The 18924-nt window shown below is 37.2% G+C and overlaps 1 protein-coding gene across 3 annotated transcripts in view; it reads right to left on the bottom strand.

Annotated features, from left to right (window-relative positions):
• The window catches only part of LOC102689674 (protein PHTF2), a 93731-nt gene that overhangs the window by 48131 nt on the left and 26676 nt on the right, over positions 1 to 18924 (bottom strand). For all 3 annotated transcript variants that reach the window (XM_015352647.2, XM_015352649.2, XM_015352648.2), the window contains exon 2: positions 10098 to 10178. In XM_015352647.2, the coding sequence (XP_015208133.1) occupies positions 10098 to 10142 (45 nt within the window). In that variant the 5' untranslated portion in view covers positions 10143 to 10178. The remainder of the gene's footprint in view (positions 1 to 10097; positions 10179 to 18924) is intronic.

The following is an 18924-nucleotide window of genomic DNA, read 5'->3' as shown; positions in this document are numbered from 1 at the left end:
ACATTTGGGAAATGATATTCAAGTTCATAAATAAATGAATGAAAATGCATAAGTCATTGACATCTATGGATATGAATCTTTAAAAGGTCTACGTAATAAGTGTAACAAAGTCATGTTGCACTATTCCGTGCATTTTTGTTGAGGAAAAAAGTCTGCTAATGGTGAGCAAATCTTTGCCACTCCTACACTGTCCTGTTGTGTCGTAAGGAGATACTTGTGTTAAAAAATGTAATGTCAACATTTCTTTATACCAGTTGACACACAGAGCAGACAAGCCATCGTTATTTGCTGCAGTATAATTATCCGGTACACTGACATAAACAGATGGAATTACACACATGACAAGAGGAGCCTTCACCCCACTGCTAGTTTAATCCTTCTGATTTTAATTTAGGGAAAGCATTTTGCAGATTTAAAATAATTTAAATTTTCAATGTGAAACTTAAAACCTGGCCCAGAGCTCAGGTCATGCAAGGCTTTCCATGGTAATAAAACCGGGAGATTTAAGAATGCTTAGGCAGAGATCTTGCCTCTGAACAGCGGTCGTTAGTTATGTAATTTAATATGCCATATGCACTCAGCTACATTGGGACAGAGAGCAGGATGTGTGCTGGGACAGTTTGATGCACAGTTCAACTGGCGGCACACCAGCTTTGATTCCCGATTAGTACATAATAGCATTAATAAGGAATGACGGCAACAGGAAAAGGCTGTTCACCTTAACAAGTTTGAACCCGCTCTGCAGTCTCCCCTGTCTTCCCCTTCCCCATATCCCATCACAGTTCACCTCTCTCTTTCTTGTTTTTTCCACAGCCTGAAGTCTCTCAATGCAAGACTACCAGGAGGCACTCATATTCTGAGATTCTGACTGGCCGAGTAAATGTAAAGTGTAACGTAAGTTTGTAAAGAATAATAATAGGCCATTTATGTGGCAGACAGCAAGGCAATATAGCTGATTCCAGTCTGGGAGAGAGTTTGTGAGAAGTTTTCATTTTCTCCCTGTGGTTTTATGGGTGGTCTCTGGGAGCTTTGATTTACTCCTACCTTCCATAGACATGATGTCTAGGTTAATCAGTGTCTCAAAATTGTCTTCTCTTATACAAGTTAATGTCTGAATGCTTGCCCTGTGATAGACTGGTGTACCGTTCAAGGTGTATCCTGCCTTACACTTATTGTCCGCTGGGTTAGGCCCGGGTTCACCACATCCCTATATTGCACTAAACAGTTATTGGAAATGGACTCTTTGTGGCTCACATACAGGAACTGAATCGGCCTCAGCACATAACTCCAGACCTGTATAAACTGTATAAAGCTCCCGTTGAAAATCAGAGTGGATTTTCACAGTAAGTTATCTTGCTTAAACAGAAATCACTGAGCAGTGTAGCTCCAGGTTACTCTATGACTTAAACTCTAATAGTGAAAGAATTATTCTGAGAACTACTGATTCAGGTCTTCTTGCTATACCTAACTACAGGTTCTAAGCAATGTTTGATAATCCTTTTCTTGTACAGCGTCACAATTGTACAACTCATTCTTTCACAATTTCAGGTTTCTACTATTTTCTAAATGTATTAGACTGCAACTGTGGATACTTTCAAAAGCTCATTTAAATAGTATTTTGCTACAGCTTTTTAATTGCCCCATATTCATTTTGCTTTGAGAGACATCAGGCTGTGGATAAAACAAAGAAAAGAGGTGAACTTTGATGGGATATGGGGTTAGGGGAAGACCTTTTTTGCATTTTGTATATCACTTTTGAGTTTTTTGGAACACACTCCAGAAAATATTAAGTACATATACAAAATATAAGATGTCCATTATTGGTCAAAACTGTTACTAAATATTCCTCTAGTATCTACTATATCATTTCATAAGATTGAGTCCACCAACATATTCTTGCAATATTATATTGCACCATCCAGAAGCAGTTTAACTGCACAATCGCCTCCTCAACAATTCAGTTCCAAAGAGCTGCTTTTGTATAGTTGACCTCCCCAAAGAGGCCAGGTCCCTGCTGTACAGGAGACCCCATTAATGTCTGGAATGATGAAGGAGTTATGCAAGATGCTGAAGGTAAGACACACCAGGACATCTGGGAGCAGAATAGGTGATGTGCTATATTGGGAATTCTATTAATAACCGCACACATTTGAATTATACTGCACATCAACATAACTTATCACTATGAATCTTTATTTTTAGAAAATGAATATTGATTAAAGATTTTTTTTGGCATTTTTGATTATTTCTATTTCCCGACTGGTTATACACTTAACTGCAGTCCCAAGATCGAAGACTGGTTATTCAGTAACAAAATAAATTCATTAACTGTCCAGCAAAATTTTACAAATTCTGAATTCTGCACAAATCTGTGAACTTTGTGAAAGTACGTCGAAAAGCCCTGGTCTCGCCACGGAGGAGAGCATGAGATCGCGAGAGTGGTGACATGAAACGCTGCAGCTTCACGTTGCAGCTGATTCAACCGGTTGAAGTTGAAGGCCGAGACAATTCAAGAAAGAAAAACGCATAAAAGGAAGAAAACATAGCCTCCATAAGCATTCATTTGTATGGTAGGTCCCCCCTTGCATTGATCAAGCAGAAGAAAATCAACTACAGTGACAAGCAGAAAAATACATTAATTCACAACAGACTGACTGATGGGGAGGTTTAAATGCAACAGCCTGGTTGAGCACTTCTCATTGCCATAGAACTCCACTTTGACTGACTATGTGGTGCTACTCTGACAAAGTCCCTCCTGCCTTCCTGAGGGCTCACCCTCATGTTGCAACAGTCCAGCAGTACAATGCATGTCCTCATGCAACTACAGATGAGAGAAGAAGCTGTGAGAAGAGAACAGGACCGTAATGCTGTGCACACCCAGCATGCCACACTTAGGCCACACTAAACATTTGGCCATCTAGGGTTCAGAAACCACTGAACAACCACATGTTTGCCTAAGTTCTGTGAGAGAAAAGGGACTGATCTCACAAGACTGCAATTTGGTATAAAGCCTGCGTCCTAGATATATAGCTTGTATTTTTTCTAACAGTTGCCACCCATGTGACTACAGTTTGACTTTCAGTTAGACCCCCTGAAGATCTGCCCTAATGGTGACAAAGGGTATTCAACATCATTATTTTACTCATTTTATATCTGTTCACTGAAAAATAAGGATACTGGTTCCAAAAAATGTCATTTTCCAAATAACGTCGTGAAATCTTGCTGATTTTAAGTGTTAAGGCTCCCATCCCCCTCAGTACACAACCAGGCCCTTTTGCAAAGGATGAGCAAGAAATTCCACTGGAAAAAGTTTGTAATCTAAGCAAAATCAGTGTACTTCCAATGCCAAGATATTGTATTGACAGCACTTTGTTTTAGAGTTATGCTCTGTACTGAATTCAAAGTTCCTTATTTCTTTTTCAGCACTGCCAAGAGTGTGAAGTAAGCAAAGATTTGAGGGCTCTGGCAGCTCCTCATCCCCTTTGTTTAACTTGGATTGCCATCTCTGGCAGCACTTCATTAATTACTGTAGCTGTTTAGTGTCCAGACTGAAAGCTGTGAGACCTGTAAAACAATTAGAAGGTTTCAAAGAGCTCTGTGAAATCATGTACTTCACTCACTTGCTTTCAGAGAACTTGATTTTACTGCTTCTTGAATGTGTCTCCTGAAAAGACAATGCAGTGTCAACATTTCTGTGCAAACCTTCTGTAGATTATTAATCGCCCACTGATGTCAGAGAGGGTGTTAGCACAAATTTGTGTGCTTAAATATGATTTTTTGAGGCAACTGGAATTGGGATTAATTCCATAAATTCCGAAGCTTTTTGTACAGTACTCACACTAGGCACATGCACTATGAAGAAAATGAAGAAAGGCAAGTATTTTTTTCTTGATAAAGCACTTTTTTTCCCCCCAAAAGGCTAACACAAAAACAGCATTCAATAACTGTACTTTTTAGGTAACATAAGTAATATATTGTTGCCAATTAATTTGTCTTTGTATTTTACTAGAGAAAAGGCAATAAGAAGGATATTCTCTACATTGACACCAAAGTAATACACTGCCTGGCCTGCAAAAATGACTTCAAACTAATTAGCTCTACTCATTATTCATCTGAAAACAAAGCATCCTCTCTGTTATTTGTTACAAACCAGAGTCGGCAGACTTGGTATGGATCTCTAAGGGACTCCTCCTTCCGTTGGACTGTGGACTTCCACAATACCACACAGCTGTTAAAATAAAGCTCAGCTGTGCAGCTTTGATGAATTAATGCCCTATGTTTTCACATAACATACCAAACCACTGTTTGATTCAGTAATACAGTATGCTGCACGTTAACAGCTGACAAGCACACTCATGAATGCCTAGCACACCCACAGCTACCGAAAACCCCCTGAAGAAATCCATGTTGTTGTTTTATTTTTCAGCTTTGTTTCTTTGTTTTCACAAAGCTTTGCATTGTAACAACATTTGAACAGGTAATCTTGTTTAGTCTTTCAAATTGCTCAACAGGGATTAAAAATATTGTGAAACAGGTATCCAAAGAGATGTCTCTTCCCATCTTATACTGACAATGTGACAAACAAAATATAGAGTTACTCAATCTGTTTCTGACCTTAGATTCTACAACAGATGGTTCCAGACTTCAAGGAGAGCATGTTATTTTAATTGTCTTTCAATTGCAGAAAAGTAAGGAAATGCTAAAACCATACCACACCTAAGAGGTTAGAAGGCAAAAAGAGCCATATTTTAAAGGTATCTATTATTTTCGTCTAGAACTTTTCTTTCAATGTTGTTGTTTTTTATAGGTGTTTGTTCTGTCACAGTTACAGAGCCATGACACACATCAATAGAAAGATTTACGGGAACAGCAAATACACAAAAAAAAATCCCAAACTCTCCATATTCTAAATGAAAAGTGCAAAAAAATGAAAACAAATCCATGTTTAGTGAATTAGCCTCTATTTTAAATGAATAGGCAACAACAAATTTAGCTTCAAAATTACAGTTGAGTAACGTATCCGTTTCTGTTAATACACAGTTCTGCAACATGTGGATAATTCTGCTTGCCAACCAACAGGAGAAGTAAGATTCATACCAGAGCCACAGTGGCTCCTTAGATGGGATACCAGTCCATTGCAAGGGATTGACCCCCTGCAATGCTTGTTCCCATTCACACAGCGGGGTGGACTGTTGAAATTGGGGTAATGTGCTTTACTCAAGGGTAAACCAACAGAGTCTGCAGCAGGCATATAATCCACAACCCCCAACCCCCTAGTCATGAATCCAAAGGCTTACAAGCTGCACTATACCACCACTAACAAACAGGGCATTGACGGATTTTAGCTCAAATATGTTATATATGCCAGAATGAGCTTTAGAGAAAGAACCCATAAAAATCTGCATATCTTGGTCATGGCACATGCGGCAAATATTCCAATTAGTCTGGGAATTCAGACAAGAAAAACGTCTGTACTGATCCCATATTTGCCCGTCATTGTTTTTGGCAACTATGGACACATTTGTGTGTGCTTGTTTTAAGGTGTTACTTTCCACCAATGCTATTGCTAACCACATTACTCCATTTATGAAAAGAAAATGAATAACAGGCTGTAAAGGCTCAGTGGAGCTATACAGTAGGTATTTCCTCAGATGACCTGAAGGTAAAAGAACAATATTCAGCCCTCACACCACAACCTAATTATTGATCCATTTATCCAGAAAAAGTATACAGTTTTATTTACAGCAGGCTACCTGGGTACAATGTTGTACATAAAAACCTAATGGTGTTTGCAGCAAGTCATAATTATTAAAGTAATATTAGGCAGATCTAAGCAAGCATTTTGTGTTAGCAATGAATACAGCAGTAATTACAACTGCATTAGCCAGACTCATCATTTTTGTAATGGAAGATAAAATAAATTTAAGGTAATGCAGGTCTGTGTTTATTAACAGTACAAAAAACTAAAAATCTAGACTAACAATGTATTTCTTTAACAGAGTTTCAGTATTTCAACACTGTGACAGAGACACAGCAACCAAACTGTTTGCCTTGCCTCAAACCTTGCCTCAGACACACAAACAAAGCAACACCACCCAGTGACACCATGCCAAAAGTTTTTGTTTTTACAGGCACATGTGATGAAATCATAAATTAAGAAAGAAAGTCATTTCTAACTATAAGGCATTGATTCCACAATTCCATCTCCTCCCCATTCCCCCACCTTTAGTTCCCTTTCATTATATATCCTGGTGGTGAAAAATGCAACACACCTACTAATTAAAACCAACAATAGCTTCAGAGCTCATTGGAGTTTTACATGAGATTTTGACTTCCACCATCATTAACACTGACAGGTATACTGTATGTGTGAAATTGTATAAAAAGTGGAGGTTCTCACTGAGCTGACATGCAATAATCCAAAATCCCATGATTTTTTCTAACTTCTCTACATTGTTTTTAGACATAGTATCATTTCAAATCAGGCTTAAAACACAGAGGGGAAGATTTTTTTTATTTATTTTGTGTTTTGTTTTGGTAAGTAGTATGATCACCTGATTGGAAACAACAGTGTCACCAACAAGAGGAATACGCCCCCTACTTTTATTTAAAGGGAAAGCCCCAATTTCTCAGAATAGTTTCTCAGACCAAATTCATTGACGTTATAGAAAAATTTTATAGATCAAATTAAGCACAAAATCGTGAAATTTGTGAAAGTACTGTACATGTTGTCCCAAACCCCTGGTTTTGCCACGGGCTAGAGCAAGAGTTCCCACGAATTGTGATGTGATGCACCCCTTCCTGCTCGCTAGTCACTGTAATAACTAATGTAATGTACGAGTTAATTAAGTCCAGGACGTGCAGTGGATATTTCACCACAGAAATGTTCCAACATGATCTGCATGCAGAGGTAACAAGTAAGTAGTATAATCCAATAGAAATCTTGCTCTCGACTTCAAGATGGTTTTGCTGTCTTGAAATTGAGAGTAATAGTTCTATTGGATTAAAAGAGATGTATTCGAAAGCCTGCTTGTTTACAATGTAATAGGACTGCTTCACCTCACCAGTTGTTTTTTTGCCTGTTCTGAATATGGTGATGCGCATACCTGGAAATTTCATGTATCTTGTGATTGTTAATTGGAGGTTTTACAAATTACTGAGCACACTTTTATTGTGGCTTGAAATACACCGATCAATGCTGAGTCTTTCTAACCTTGAAATATAAATAGCATGGCAGTTTCCCCTAAAGGTCCAAAACCATTATTGTTAGAAGTCACCCAAATAGTAGATTCATGTTTTAAAATAATTCAAACTCAAATTTGCTGACCTTCTTTTTTCTAGTGGCTAAAATCCAACAGGGAATAGCTTCATTATCTGAATTAAGGAGGTGAAAGAAAGCAGATTACATTTCTGCTTTGGAAGGATATCCTATATTTAATAACCTGAAGACCACCCATTCAGTCAAATACAGTACTAGTTGATTTATGCTGTAAGTATTTAACAATACTACAGTATATTAATCTTGAACAGGTAGTACCAAATCCTTACAAATGCATCATGTGTGTCATATTACAAACGTTAAGTGAAATTAAACATACACCATTAGGGTGTAGGTCTTAACTTACTGTACATGCTAGAAATCAGCAATGGCACACTGTACTCAGTTATGCTTCCCTGTTCAACATCCAATTCCCAACCTTCACTTTTACATGTGCACTCCACCCCATCCCACAAACATCTACTGATCTCCATGTCTGAAATGTCATTGGTACACAATCTGTGATGGGGAGTTGTCAAAAGGGGAATGCACATAGCTGTCTGAACACCTATGACGTTGAGTGCATTGTAGTTAATTAATTCAACTTGACGTATACCAGAAATCCCTCTGACTGGCTAGGTAATGTAACATTTTTACAAGTATTACGAGTAAGGCTTTTGTTCACTGGACTCCAGATCTGTTATCGACATTACATATCTGCTGGAGTAAAAAATCATGGACAATCTGGAAAAAGCACACCTTCTAATGTATTCACCTCTTAATACAGAGGTGTGATCTGACTTACCTTAAGTCCTTGCTAGGTAGCAAACACCAAAACTAACTGCAGATTCTAAATAAAAAAGTATTAATTAAAAATAACACCAGTCGCTGCCTCATAAATGCTTTAGAATTCTACTCTGTAATCAAATTCATGATCAAAAACCCATCCAAACACCACCCATACGCTTTTAACCACAACTCTTTTTTTCTTGTTTTTCTCAAACCACAATGAAGAGAAAAAAGCTTGATATACCAATCTTTGTAAAGTCTTCTAGGTTTGTAAGAGTAATAATTGAATTTTATCCTTACATACCATGATAACCTAATTCACTCAAATTGATACTGCTTACTGAAAGCATAATGCCAAAACTGTAGAATGACTGGGAATAGTTGGAACTATTAAAAGGTCAAACAAATCAAATAAAACAATGTCTTCCTCAAGTAATGTTAATTCTTTTCAAGTGTCAATTAATTATTCTTTAAAAAAAACAATTTAAAAAGTACCTTATTAACCAATAGCACGGTTAACACTAGGAAACAAGAGCCCTACAAATTCAAGAAGGTCCAAAATCTGACCGGGACAGCCTCATATAAAATCCTCACACACATTCAAACATCCATCAGAATAGCTTAGCAGTGAATAACAAATTGCTTCCGACAAAGGTTTTCAAAATTAAAATGATGGAAAAGATTTTATTCCAGATTATTTGGGTATAGAATACAGTAGTACTATGTAGACATATTCTGTTCTGTTAAGCTACTGTTAAGGTATGTCAAAATTCTTTAGTTCAATTTTGCAGTTTTTAATTTGTAGTTAACTTAAATAAATGTATCTGCTTTAATCAAAAATATATTTTACATATTTCCTTTAAAAAGGAGCTCTTTAAAATCATCTGGAAGTCTCCAAATATTTTTAAACTATGGTATGATTATCTAATGATGTTAAACTTTACAAGCATATATTGCTAGTCTCATTAAATTAAGGTCAAACATGATGATCCTCTTCTTCTAAAATTTATAAATATAAAATGCAAAATATTGTACTGTTTTTTTAAATATTTTAGCAGTGACAAAATCGTATTATATTATTTTTTCTTCTTTGTAATTAAGTAAAAATGAAACTATGCAGCAGACACACAGACCATTATCTGTACTTATCTAATACACTATTTGCAGATATTATCCTGAAGTTTCCCCCTATAATTTGTCATGGTAGGAATTAAATATTTATAAAAAGGGGACTCTAAAACTAGTTAACTTTAAGTAAATCCCACAGACATTCAGCTAACAAATTGAAAAGTATGATGCAAAATCACTGAAAGTGTACCTTATACCAATCATCCACAATACAGCTGTATTTCAATAAATGAATCACTTCAGTTATGTATTTTGGGAGAGACCAGTTTTAAAAAGACTGCACTTTCCTGACAGTTCTGATCACATTCATTAGAACTTGTTCCACTGTTGGCATAGACAATAGTAACCTGCAGACCAGCATTATTGTGGAAGACTAAAAATATCATCATTAAAAATATCTCTTTCTGAAAAATAGAAAATACATTATATAACGTCAAGAAAAAGCCCTAAGCTTTTCTAACAATAAGGAAATACTTTCTATGGCTTCTATCCATAAGGAAAATTAAGGTAGACCTTTGACTATAATAAATTAAAGTAAAATGAACTCTCATTTTAGTTACTTTTATTTACTTAAGCATTGAACCTGTGCATTATTATTGAAATATTTGTATATGAAAACCCACCTGAATATTTGTGGGTAATTGAAGCTAAATATATACTTTTCTCAAAACACATGGAATCTTACACACTATGTCCCACAGTACTGGCTAAAAAAAAAGACACTGAAAGCAAAACCTAGAGTAAAACTTTACATACTCATATGCAAACAGAAATTCTATTCCACCTCTGCTATGCTGAGTGCAAATGACAGAATAAAAAGTAAAAGTTATAAAGACCCAAGGTCTGTGTGCTTTCTGAAGCGACGAAGAGGAAGCAGACGGACACATAGCAAAAGCAATGAAAAAAAAAAGATGCCACCTACCTTCTTCTGATACCACACTACAGCATCTCTCACTTTGGACGCCATTTACATGCCAGGGGTCACCACACAGGTCATTTTAAGCTGAAAAACAAAGGGAAGTGAGAAGCCCGTCAGTTCTGTATCTCGTGCTCCTGCACCCTGGCAGCTCTTTAAATCCTTGTTTCACCTGCCCAGCAGGTAAGCTTACTCACCGATACTACACACCCCCTCATTAATACTAAAGAAGGAAGCCTCCTAGGCATACCTACTGTATGGGTTCTCTGTGCCTCACAGAGAGCCTTGTTACTTGCTTGGCCAAACCAGAGTGGAGAAAACCGTGACAACACTGTATTTAGAAACTCTATACTCTTAAATTACTTACTGTTCCTGTTAAAGCACAGATATTTCAGAACACAGCATAAAACACAACGTAAAGCTCTGTTAACTGTACCATTGTATTGGTTCCATGGTGTTTAAATAAGGGCATCTCTATTGAGAACCTTTTGCTAAATGCAGGGCTTATTCTGATTTCTTCCCACACATCTGGATGCCCCCCATCTGCTCCCAACTAAATTTTATAGAAATTCCATGTCATGAATGTGGTCATGTGATGCGTTTTCTTTAGAGTGCCAGTGATGCATCCTTTTAGAAAACACATGCTAACACAGAAATGTGTCATGAAACAATAGGGGCAGCCAGCCATCTGCAGATCAAATGTGCATATGTAGTTCATTTTGTAGGTCCTTAAAATCAATCTATGACCAAATTAAAGGTTTTTACCTACTGGCCAGCCAGCATAGTATGAATGGGGTATCAAATGTTTTCACCAAAGACATGCTGACATTTAAGCCAGAGCAAGATTCTTGAAGATTGTGGGTAGTTCTAAGATCCTTTACTTGCATTAAGACTTCCTTTCTAATGCTTCATCTTTTTGACACATCAAAAATAATGTGCAGAGAGTATTGTAACACCTTCTAAGTATAGCTCAGAATATACTGAATGACATTTACAGTACTAAAATAATATACTTCTGCTGGAACATTCAAGCTCTTCAGGTTTCCGTAACTTTAGTGTTTTAAACACTTCAACGTACCAAACATACAGTACAAACCCCAGGTCTCTGGCCTTCATCCACAGGCCGTTTTATAGGCAGCCAATAAGTCATCAACATCTAAAGACCTGTAACCATTTAATTGTGATGTGTTAAATGGGTGAGTTGTTAAATTCAGTCATTTTGATTTAAAAACTAGAAAGACTCTTCAGCCCCCAAGGACCAGAGCTCATTTAATTGAACGCATCACTTGTTTAATTGCTATACAACTATCAATAACTTTCAAGTCTTCCTAATCTTTCAATTACAGGTGATTTAGGAAGACTTGCTGAAAGAGAGTCTCTAAGACTAAGGTTGGAGATGCCTGGTATAGACTATGAATAATACCCACTGCTCTAAAATCCTAATTATACTGTACATACGTACATGTACACATTACATTACATACATTGATACCTATCAATATTTAATATAACTATTATAAAGAGATGACAGCGATAGGCTTCCTCAGTGCCATGTCTCCATGCCCTTTTGCCATCTCTCAAAAACCAAAGATATCAAAAGGACCATTAAAAAATATCTACTAAAGCACTACTTTGTATTTCACACAGTAAATGTATACACAAGCATACAGTACCTCACTCACAGTATTGAGTCATCCCTAGTCACCACTGTTTTCCATCACACCTGGAGCAACACAGCCACTTGGCATCTATTCCATGAAAATCACACCCTTGCAGGTAAAACACCCCACCAGTAAACACAGATAAATTAAAGAGGTAGACTGGGAAACACAGTATTGATTTTAAATAAAAAGAATAAAAAATCATGCCTACATACAATTCCCATAAACACACATTATAGCAATGCATGTAAACATGGTAAGACGTTGAAAAATGTCATATTGGTAATGCAAATGGCACTGGAAACTACTATTTCAGAAACTTTAGATAATGAAAGCGAGATAACATTCTTGGTTTACAATACTTCCCACAGTACTAAAATAAGCAAAACGTCCTTCAGTAGGCTTAGATTTATATTGCCTCCCTAAACATAGTGTTGTGAACAAGTAATGTCTAGCATCAAGATGCATTTCATTTTAACACAAAATGTAGCGCTTAATGACTAAAATGACTAAACTATTTTAGATCCAAAAATACAAGTATGAAAAGTCTCTTTCATCAAATGTTTTAATCCACTCTGAGAATATTAAAAAAGAAAATAAAAAATGCATTCCACAAAACTGCACCCTTAAACTTACTGGCCAACATGCAAACTAGGGAAAGAAAAGGAGGAAACTGTGAGCACATTTGGCAAGAGCTTTAACAGTAACTTAAGAGGATAGTGCTGCGGACTTGAATATCAAACACACAAAACAGCACGGTAAACTGGTATGAACTGCTGTTTAATTTGTTTGGTAAGAAACACATCTGTGTCTGGTATAACAGTGCAGCTGCAGACAGCACATTCCAATCAATGCTCTGAAGGATTTCCCACGTACCATTACAAATACTGAGATCACTGCAGAACTACCCTTACAGTACGCTAACTCATCGAGTTTTTTAAGGTAATTTATTTTTTAAATAATTGCTGACTGGGACAATTTGTGGTCACTTATTTGTGGTCACCTTCTACACTAGGTGTCATTTACGCACTATCCAAGCATTTGTGCAAGAGTTGGACAAAATTACGATCTGAGTAAGATTTATTCATCGATTTCACAGGAAAAAGAACAACTTCACTGAGGATGCATGAGCAAGGAGGTGTCCGTATTGAGCATATGGATAAACACAAGATGAGCAATAATGGCAACGTTCATCATAAGCACATCAATACATTTAAATAGATTGAAAATCAGCTGTCGGATGTCAGACTTTAGTTGCTTTCCATAATCAAAGTGCTGTGGACATTTTCTACTCGTTTCTACTCAGCTCCTTGGTAAGTACTGCACAGTGTTAGCCAGCACTCGTTCTCCCTAGACATTTCTGTGACAGCACAGAGGTAAAGAGTCTTCTCGTATAGTTTTTATAGCTATAAAAATCATAAATAATGTGCTTCTCTTTTAAACCATCCTATAATCCGATTTTAATCTATCCAGACCCATTTAAATAATTTAAAATATATACAGTATTGTAATTTACTACTAATTTAGTAATGACATATCATTTTGCTTACTGAATTCTTCAACCCTGGTGAACTTCAAGTTTTAGGCCAATAATGTGATGAAACAGAACAATAATAAAGTGCAGGAACCAAATTCACATCCCAGGCTTGTCTGCTTCTGCTAGCTGAAGTTATTCTCACAAAGATATCTTGTTTAAAAGAACTGAACCTAAACACCAACTCCAACAAGAACCTTTAGTTAGCAAAATGTTTTTATACACATACTGTACTCCAAAAGGGAAAATCAGAAAGAAGAAACAAATTTGACCAGCTACCTCCATTTTTTGAAGGGGTAAATGTGAAGCAGATTCTTTCAGTAGAACAGATCATTCAAAATCAAAAACTGCAACATATTATTAATGACACCTGATGGGGAACATTAAACACGAGACATCCCTCAGCACACGGCACATGGACTACAAGCTGGACTACAATAAATTATTTTTTCTTTACTTAGAGACCTTTTAAATCTCTGTTATGCTTCCTAGAAAATACAGTAAGAAGCAATAGACTGCCATTCTAAATTACGGTGTTCTCTGTAGTCTGCTTTGTCCCAGAAAATAATTAATATTCTGACAGGGTGATAAAGCACAGCAGATCTTATACAGACACAACACAGCATTCCTCATAATACAATACTATAAAGTAGTAACACAGCATTGATTAAAAAAAAAGATGCATTCAATTCCACAATTCACAGACAGCAAGGAATATGAATTATGCGATGTTTTGTAAGTTGTGGTTCTGATGCCAAAATATTGCAGGTAACCAAATTATTTAAAAGGTTTTTTCATTAAGATGTGTCACGTTCTGGCCATTTCTTAATGTAGTCTACATTCTTTGGGGTCAAGAAGATTTCAATTTAAAGTGACTTTAATAATTTAATAGCGTTTCTGGAGCTTAATTAGAGCTTTTGAAATGTTTCTTTGAACTGTATATGAAAGGCTCAGGTATATTTTAATTTTGAGTAGGGAGCTGCATCAGCATGCGTAGGCTGCAAAGGTACAGGTAAAGCTTTATTCCATGTTGAAAGGAAAAGAAAAGAAACACAAAAGGGCAAATAATTTGTATAACGGTTCAGTTTTCTAAAATACTTTTAAAGTGGGATCTTTAAATGTCCTTTTTCAAAGGAGTCTGATCGAGTAGCAACACTCAAGCAGTCGCCAGCTAGCAACAACCGAGTGGCTTATCGTAGGGAGAGTGATTCCACCATGTCCAGCTACCATTTGCTTATTGGCATTGTACATTCAAACCACCTTAAGACTTTGATGAGTTTCAATGTTACTTCTCTATGCCCAGTTTGCCATTTCGTTAACATGAACAGCAATACTGTGCTTCAGGTTAACTGAACAGTGAACAAGGCTCAGATAACCTGTTTTAGGCCAAAGTGAGAGGCAGGTGTACTGAAGATCATACTGCATCACACTGCAGTTAACATCAACATTATTTGTCTAGTCAGGCTGTGGGCTGGTTATCTCCTTATGGAGATTTTAATCACATTAGAAAAAAAGCATGCTTGTCATCTAAAAAATTACTAATTTTGTTGGATTATGATTCACAAACAGTAGAGTTAGTGGTCTGATGGCATTTGATGGCAATACTGTTAAGGAATAAGTAAGGTTTTAAGGTACTGTGAATGCTTCGTTGTGTAAAAGGGATTTTGTGGTTTTATTTCTTAAATATAAAACAGAAGAGACACTTAAATATTGCTTCAAGCATTTGTCAATGGTCAATGTTTGCAACAGCCTTCCTGTCACAATACTGAAGACAGCCTTATAATATAAGTATAGAAAAAATCTATATCGTGACCAAAATCAAACAGGACATAACTAAAGTGCTTTTTTTTTCCGAAAAAAATAAATAATTAAAAGGCCTACAGTTCAAGTTCAATTGCACCAATGTCTATGCATCACTAAGTGCTCAAACTAAATATTACACAACCAGAAAAGAAACAAACTCCAGGTCTATTTCTGGACACAGGAAACACCCGTCTTGCTGAAGAAGTGCTGATCGCTGGCAGATTACTGCCTGTGTGCTCTCATTACTCACAAGTCTATTGGACTCTTTGCAGGAGTGATGAAAAGGGGAAGAAAGCCTCCCAGAACCTTGGTTAATTTAACAATTCTGTCATTCAACATCACACCTAAATAACTCTCCTCACAATGCTGAAAAAACCTGCAGCAGTCTCTGAGGCTTTGGGAAGAGAAAGAGCAACCAAGCCCCAACACAGTTTTTTTTAATTCAAGGGCAGGCCTGAACACAGTCCCTGTGGTAAGTGGGGACATTTTTAAAATTTTCTACACGCCTACGATGCGTACCAGGTACCGTAAAACAGGGGAGACATTCATTTCTGTCCTTTCCACCTTCAGGAACAAACTGTGAAATGTGCATATCTGAGGAGCTGGTTAGGTTCAATCCAGCCTGCCTTCAACCAAATCTGCTCCAGTCTTGGACTGGAAAAGGGGAATCGGTGCCACACAGATGGAGGATTATGAAAATGGAGAGAATCAGGAAATTGATTGGGCAGATTAATCAATAAGTAAAATTATAATCATAACCCCCCAATTTGAAAGGCTTTTTGCCAAAGGATTTTGTTGGTCGTATAGAGGCATGTGAATTATTTTTTTCTCGCGCACATCTTTGGTGAAAAGAGTAATAATTCAGGCTCACTTAGTTAAACAAAGATTTATTAACAGTGACAGTGACACACACTACATACTACATAAACATACAACTCACAAGTTCCTCTGTTTAAAGTTTACAGACAAGGCATTTCAAAGACTTACATTTAGACCACCCAGAAATACCCCAAACTGCTACCAAGTATTTGATACTTTAATAATCCCTACAGAAGTCATAAGAAATGATAAGCTACCTTCTAAACTAAATATAATACAACCTGCAGTTAAATCTCTCTCTCTGTAAACTATAATGCCACAAAATAAATGGGAATCCATATGTGAATTGTCTCCCTGTTCTACAATGCAAGGAGAGGCCATTTTTAACCGAGGGAATCCACTCATGAGGTTTGATGTTTCTTTTCTATGCCCAGTTAGCCGTTTCATTAACATGGACTGTAATACTGTAGACTATACTCATACTGAATTCATACCGCACTTCAGGCTAACTGAACAGTGAACAGAGGCAGGAAAGCAGAACCAAAATTTCCTAAAAACTACAGATCGGCAAGCTCTCTTGACAAGGTTCAAATATTTACTGTACAGTAGCTCCAATCTGGTCTTTTCAGATGATCTGGAACAAAGACCTCTCACCTGGCACACACATTATGTTCTGTCTTAATCAACTTAATTAAGAACTTAATCAACTAAGGTAAACCAAGGTAAACGTATGATTGCTTTGATCACTGAATCTGGGCCCCCAACATCTCAGCAAGCACCCCTTTTGTTTTGAAGCTAGAAATGTTTACACTACCAGGTGTTACGCATTGATTCAAAATTCTTTTGAGACACATCCATTGTCACCTACAACTGTAACAATTCTGTACCCACAAGAAACCCCAAATCATTAACTATGTTACCCTGAAGTGCCACTACCCACTGGTGAGTGGAACACAGTGGGTAACCACTGCTGACGGCCCTAACTGATGTCATGGGCAGAGAGAACGGATCGGTTTGGTTTGTCTTGCCAAACAAAAGAGAAGACTGAGACAGTAACCAGACATGCTGTCCACAGCGATATCCGGTGGTGTGCATGGATAGGGAATGATAATGAACCCAGACGAAACCCCATGATTAAGACATGAACACTACTGTAGTCACATGCCATTGCGCTGAGTACTGCACGTTCAGAATACGTAACAGAAATAAATGTACCTAAGCATGCTGCAAAAAAACAACAGCAACAGCCTCAAGTGTAAAGAGGAAGAATTTACTGAGGCACAGCCTTTTAAGCTTCCCTCAAACAACTTCATGCGTGAAGCAGTGTACCAGGTTGTTCTTAGCAGTTAGCCCATGTAATATGAAAGTTCACCAGTCTCTCTGGTTCCAAGTAAAACAGGAATCTCATTTTCCTACTGAACTCTGTAAGTATGTGAACACTCCTAAAACAACACCCAACTCATTTAACACCCTCTACAGTACACATCAGAAAGCAAACAAGGACAGTATCTTTCTGTATATTGTAGTACTGTATATAGTGCCTCCATAGCTGCTGATTGAGGTACAATTCTGTACCCTCCAGTTCAGTCCCTGAGGCTCTGGGTCCCACACTCAGATCACAGCCAACAGCAACATATTCCTTCAGTACATTTATTTCCTAGTCTTTCCTACTGTATAAGCTTGTGCTATCCACCGAAACCTGTCAAACATTCTCTTAAACGTATACATTACTTTTACATAATTGATTAATAGAAATGTTAGTAGACTCTGGAAGTGGTTCACACCTATTTCTGCACAAATAAGGAGCAAATGTGTGTGTCTGTCTGTGTTTGTGCCCTGTGACGCCCATTGCCTATTGCCCATTGCTTGCCAGGGTAGGCTCCAGCTCCCCTGCAACCGGATACTGGATAAAAAATGGATGGATGCACATACTTTATAAAGTGATTTTATTTTATCAAAAGCTTGATTGCGAAAACTGAAAACATTTATGGAACAAAGTTAAATGTAAACAAAGTCGGCAAAAAATAATCAAAGGAACTGAGTGATTGTTATTCAGAATTTTGATGTATGGTCAATTGGATGAACGTGTCTGCTAAACAAGGAAACAATAATATCAAACCACGCTTGCAAATTATTGTGTTGAGAATAAATCGGAGAATAATTCTTCAAGAGGGGCCAAAGGATTTGAGTTGTTTCCTCTGCGTGCATCAATCACGCATCTGAAGCTTATTCAATACGGGGCCCTGTCTCTTTTAATTATACCACTTTTCAATCTGGAGCCAAAATATGTCCAGGCAGATAACCTAACCATCTTTGCAAGAAGGAAAAGGTCATCAGTCTTTTCTGACGCACCTGATTAAACCTGTAATATTGTTTTATTGAATATAATAAAAGTCAACAATTCCATCCAGGTGCACATTTAAAGATGCCTGCGGTGCCTCCGGGTACTGACGTAATTCTGAAACTCACAGTGTCTTTTTATTTTAGGTTTCTTATATTCATGGTGTTAAGCTATGACACATGGTCCCACCCCTACAGCTCACAACTCAAGAGAGCTGTGAGGATCAGTTACTATAGTGAAGAATGTTGACCTCCTTACATAAAACAGAATCCAGTAACAGAAAAACGGAGCAGTAGTGTGGATTAGTAGTTAAGGCTCTGGACTGGAGAGCTGTGGTTTCAAATCCTGTGTGGGATTTGACTGTTGGGTCCTTAAACAAGATATTTCACTCAAATTGCACTAACATAGGCCCTGCTGTATAAATGGGTCCCAAGGTCATTATTGAAAAAGGATTTCTTTTCAACAGACTTCTACTTGGATAAATAATTAAAATAAAAATTTACAGTAAAACCTGAAAATGCTGTCCAGCTGTTGGGTATCAAACAGCTTTGATTGTTTTCTGTGATACTAAACTAATATAATGGTCCCAGTCAGACAGAACAAAATCCGGCCACCATAATAAAAATGAAAGGTTGATACTCAGGGGTTCATGGAGCTGGTACACAGCTACTGTAT

The sequence above is a fragment of the Lepisosteus oculatus genome, chromosome 7, assembly GCF_040954835.1.
Source record: "Lepisosteus oculatus isolate fLepOcu1 chromosome 7, fLepOcu1.hap2, whole genome shotgun sequence".
Lineage (NCBI taxonomy): Eukaryota > Metazoa > Chordata > Actinopteri > Semionotiformes > Lepisosteidae > Lepisosteus > Lepisosteus oculatus.
Note: the sequence above shows the minus strand (reverse complement) of the source record. Positions and strands in the feature narration are given on the sequence as shown.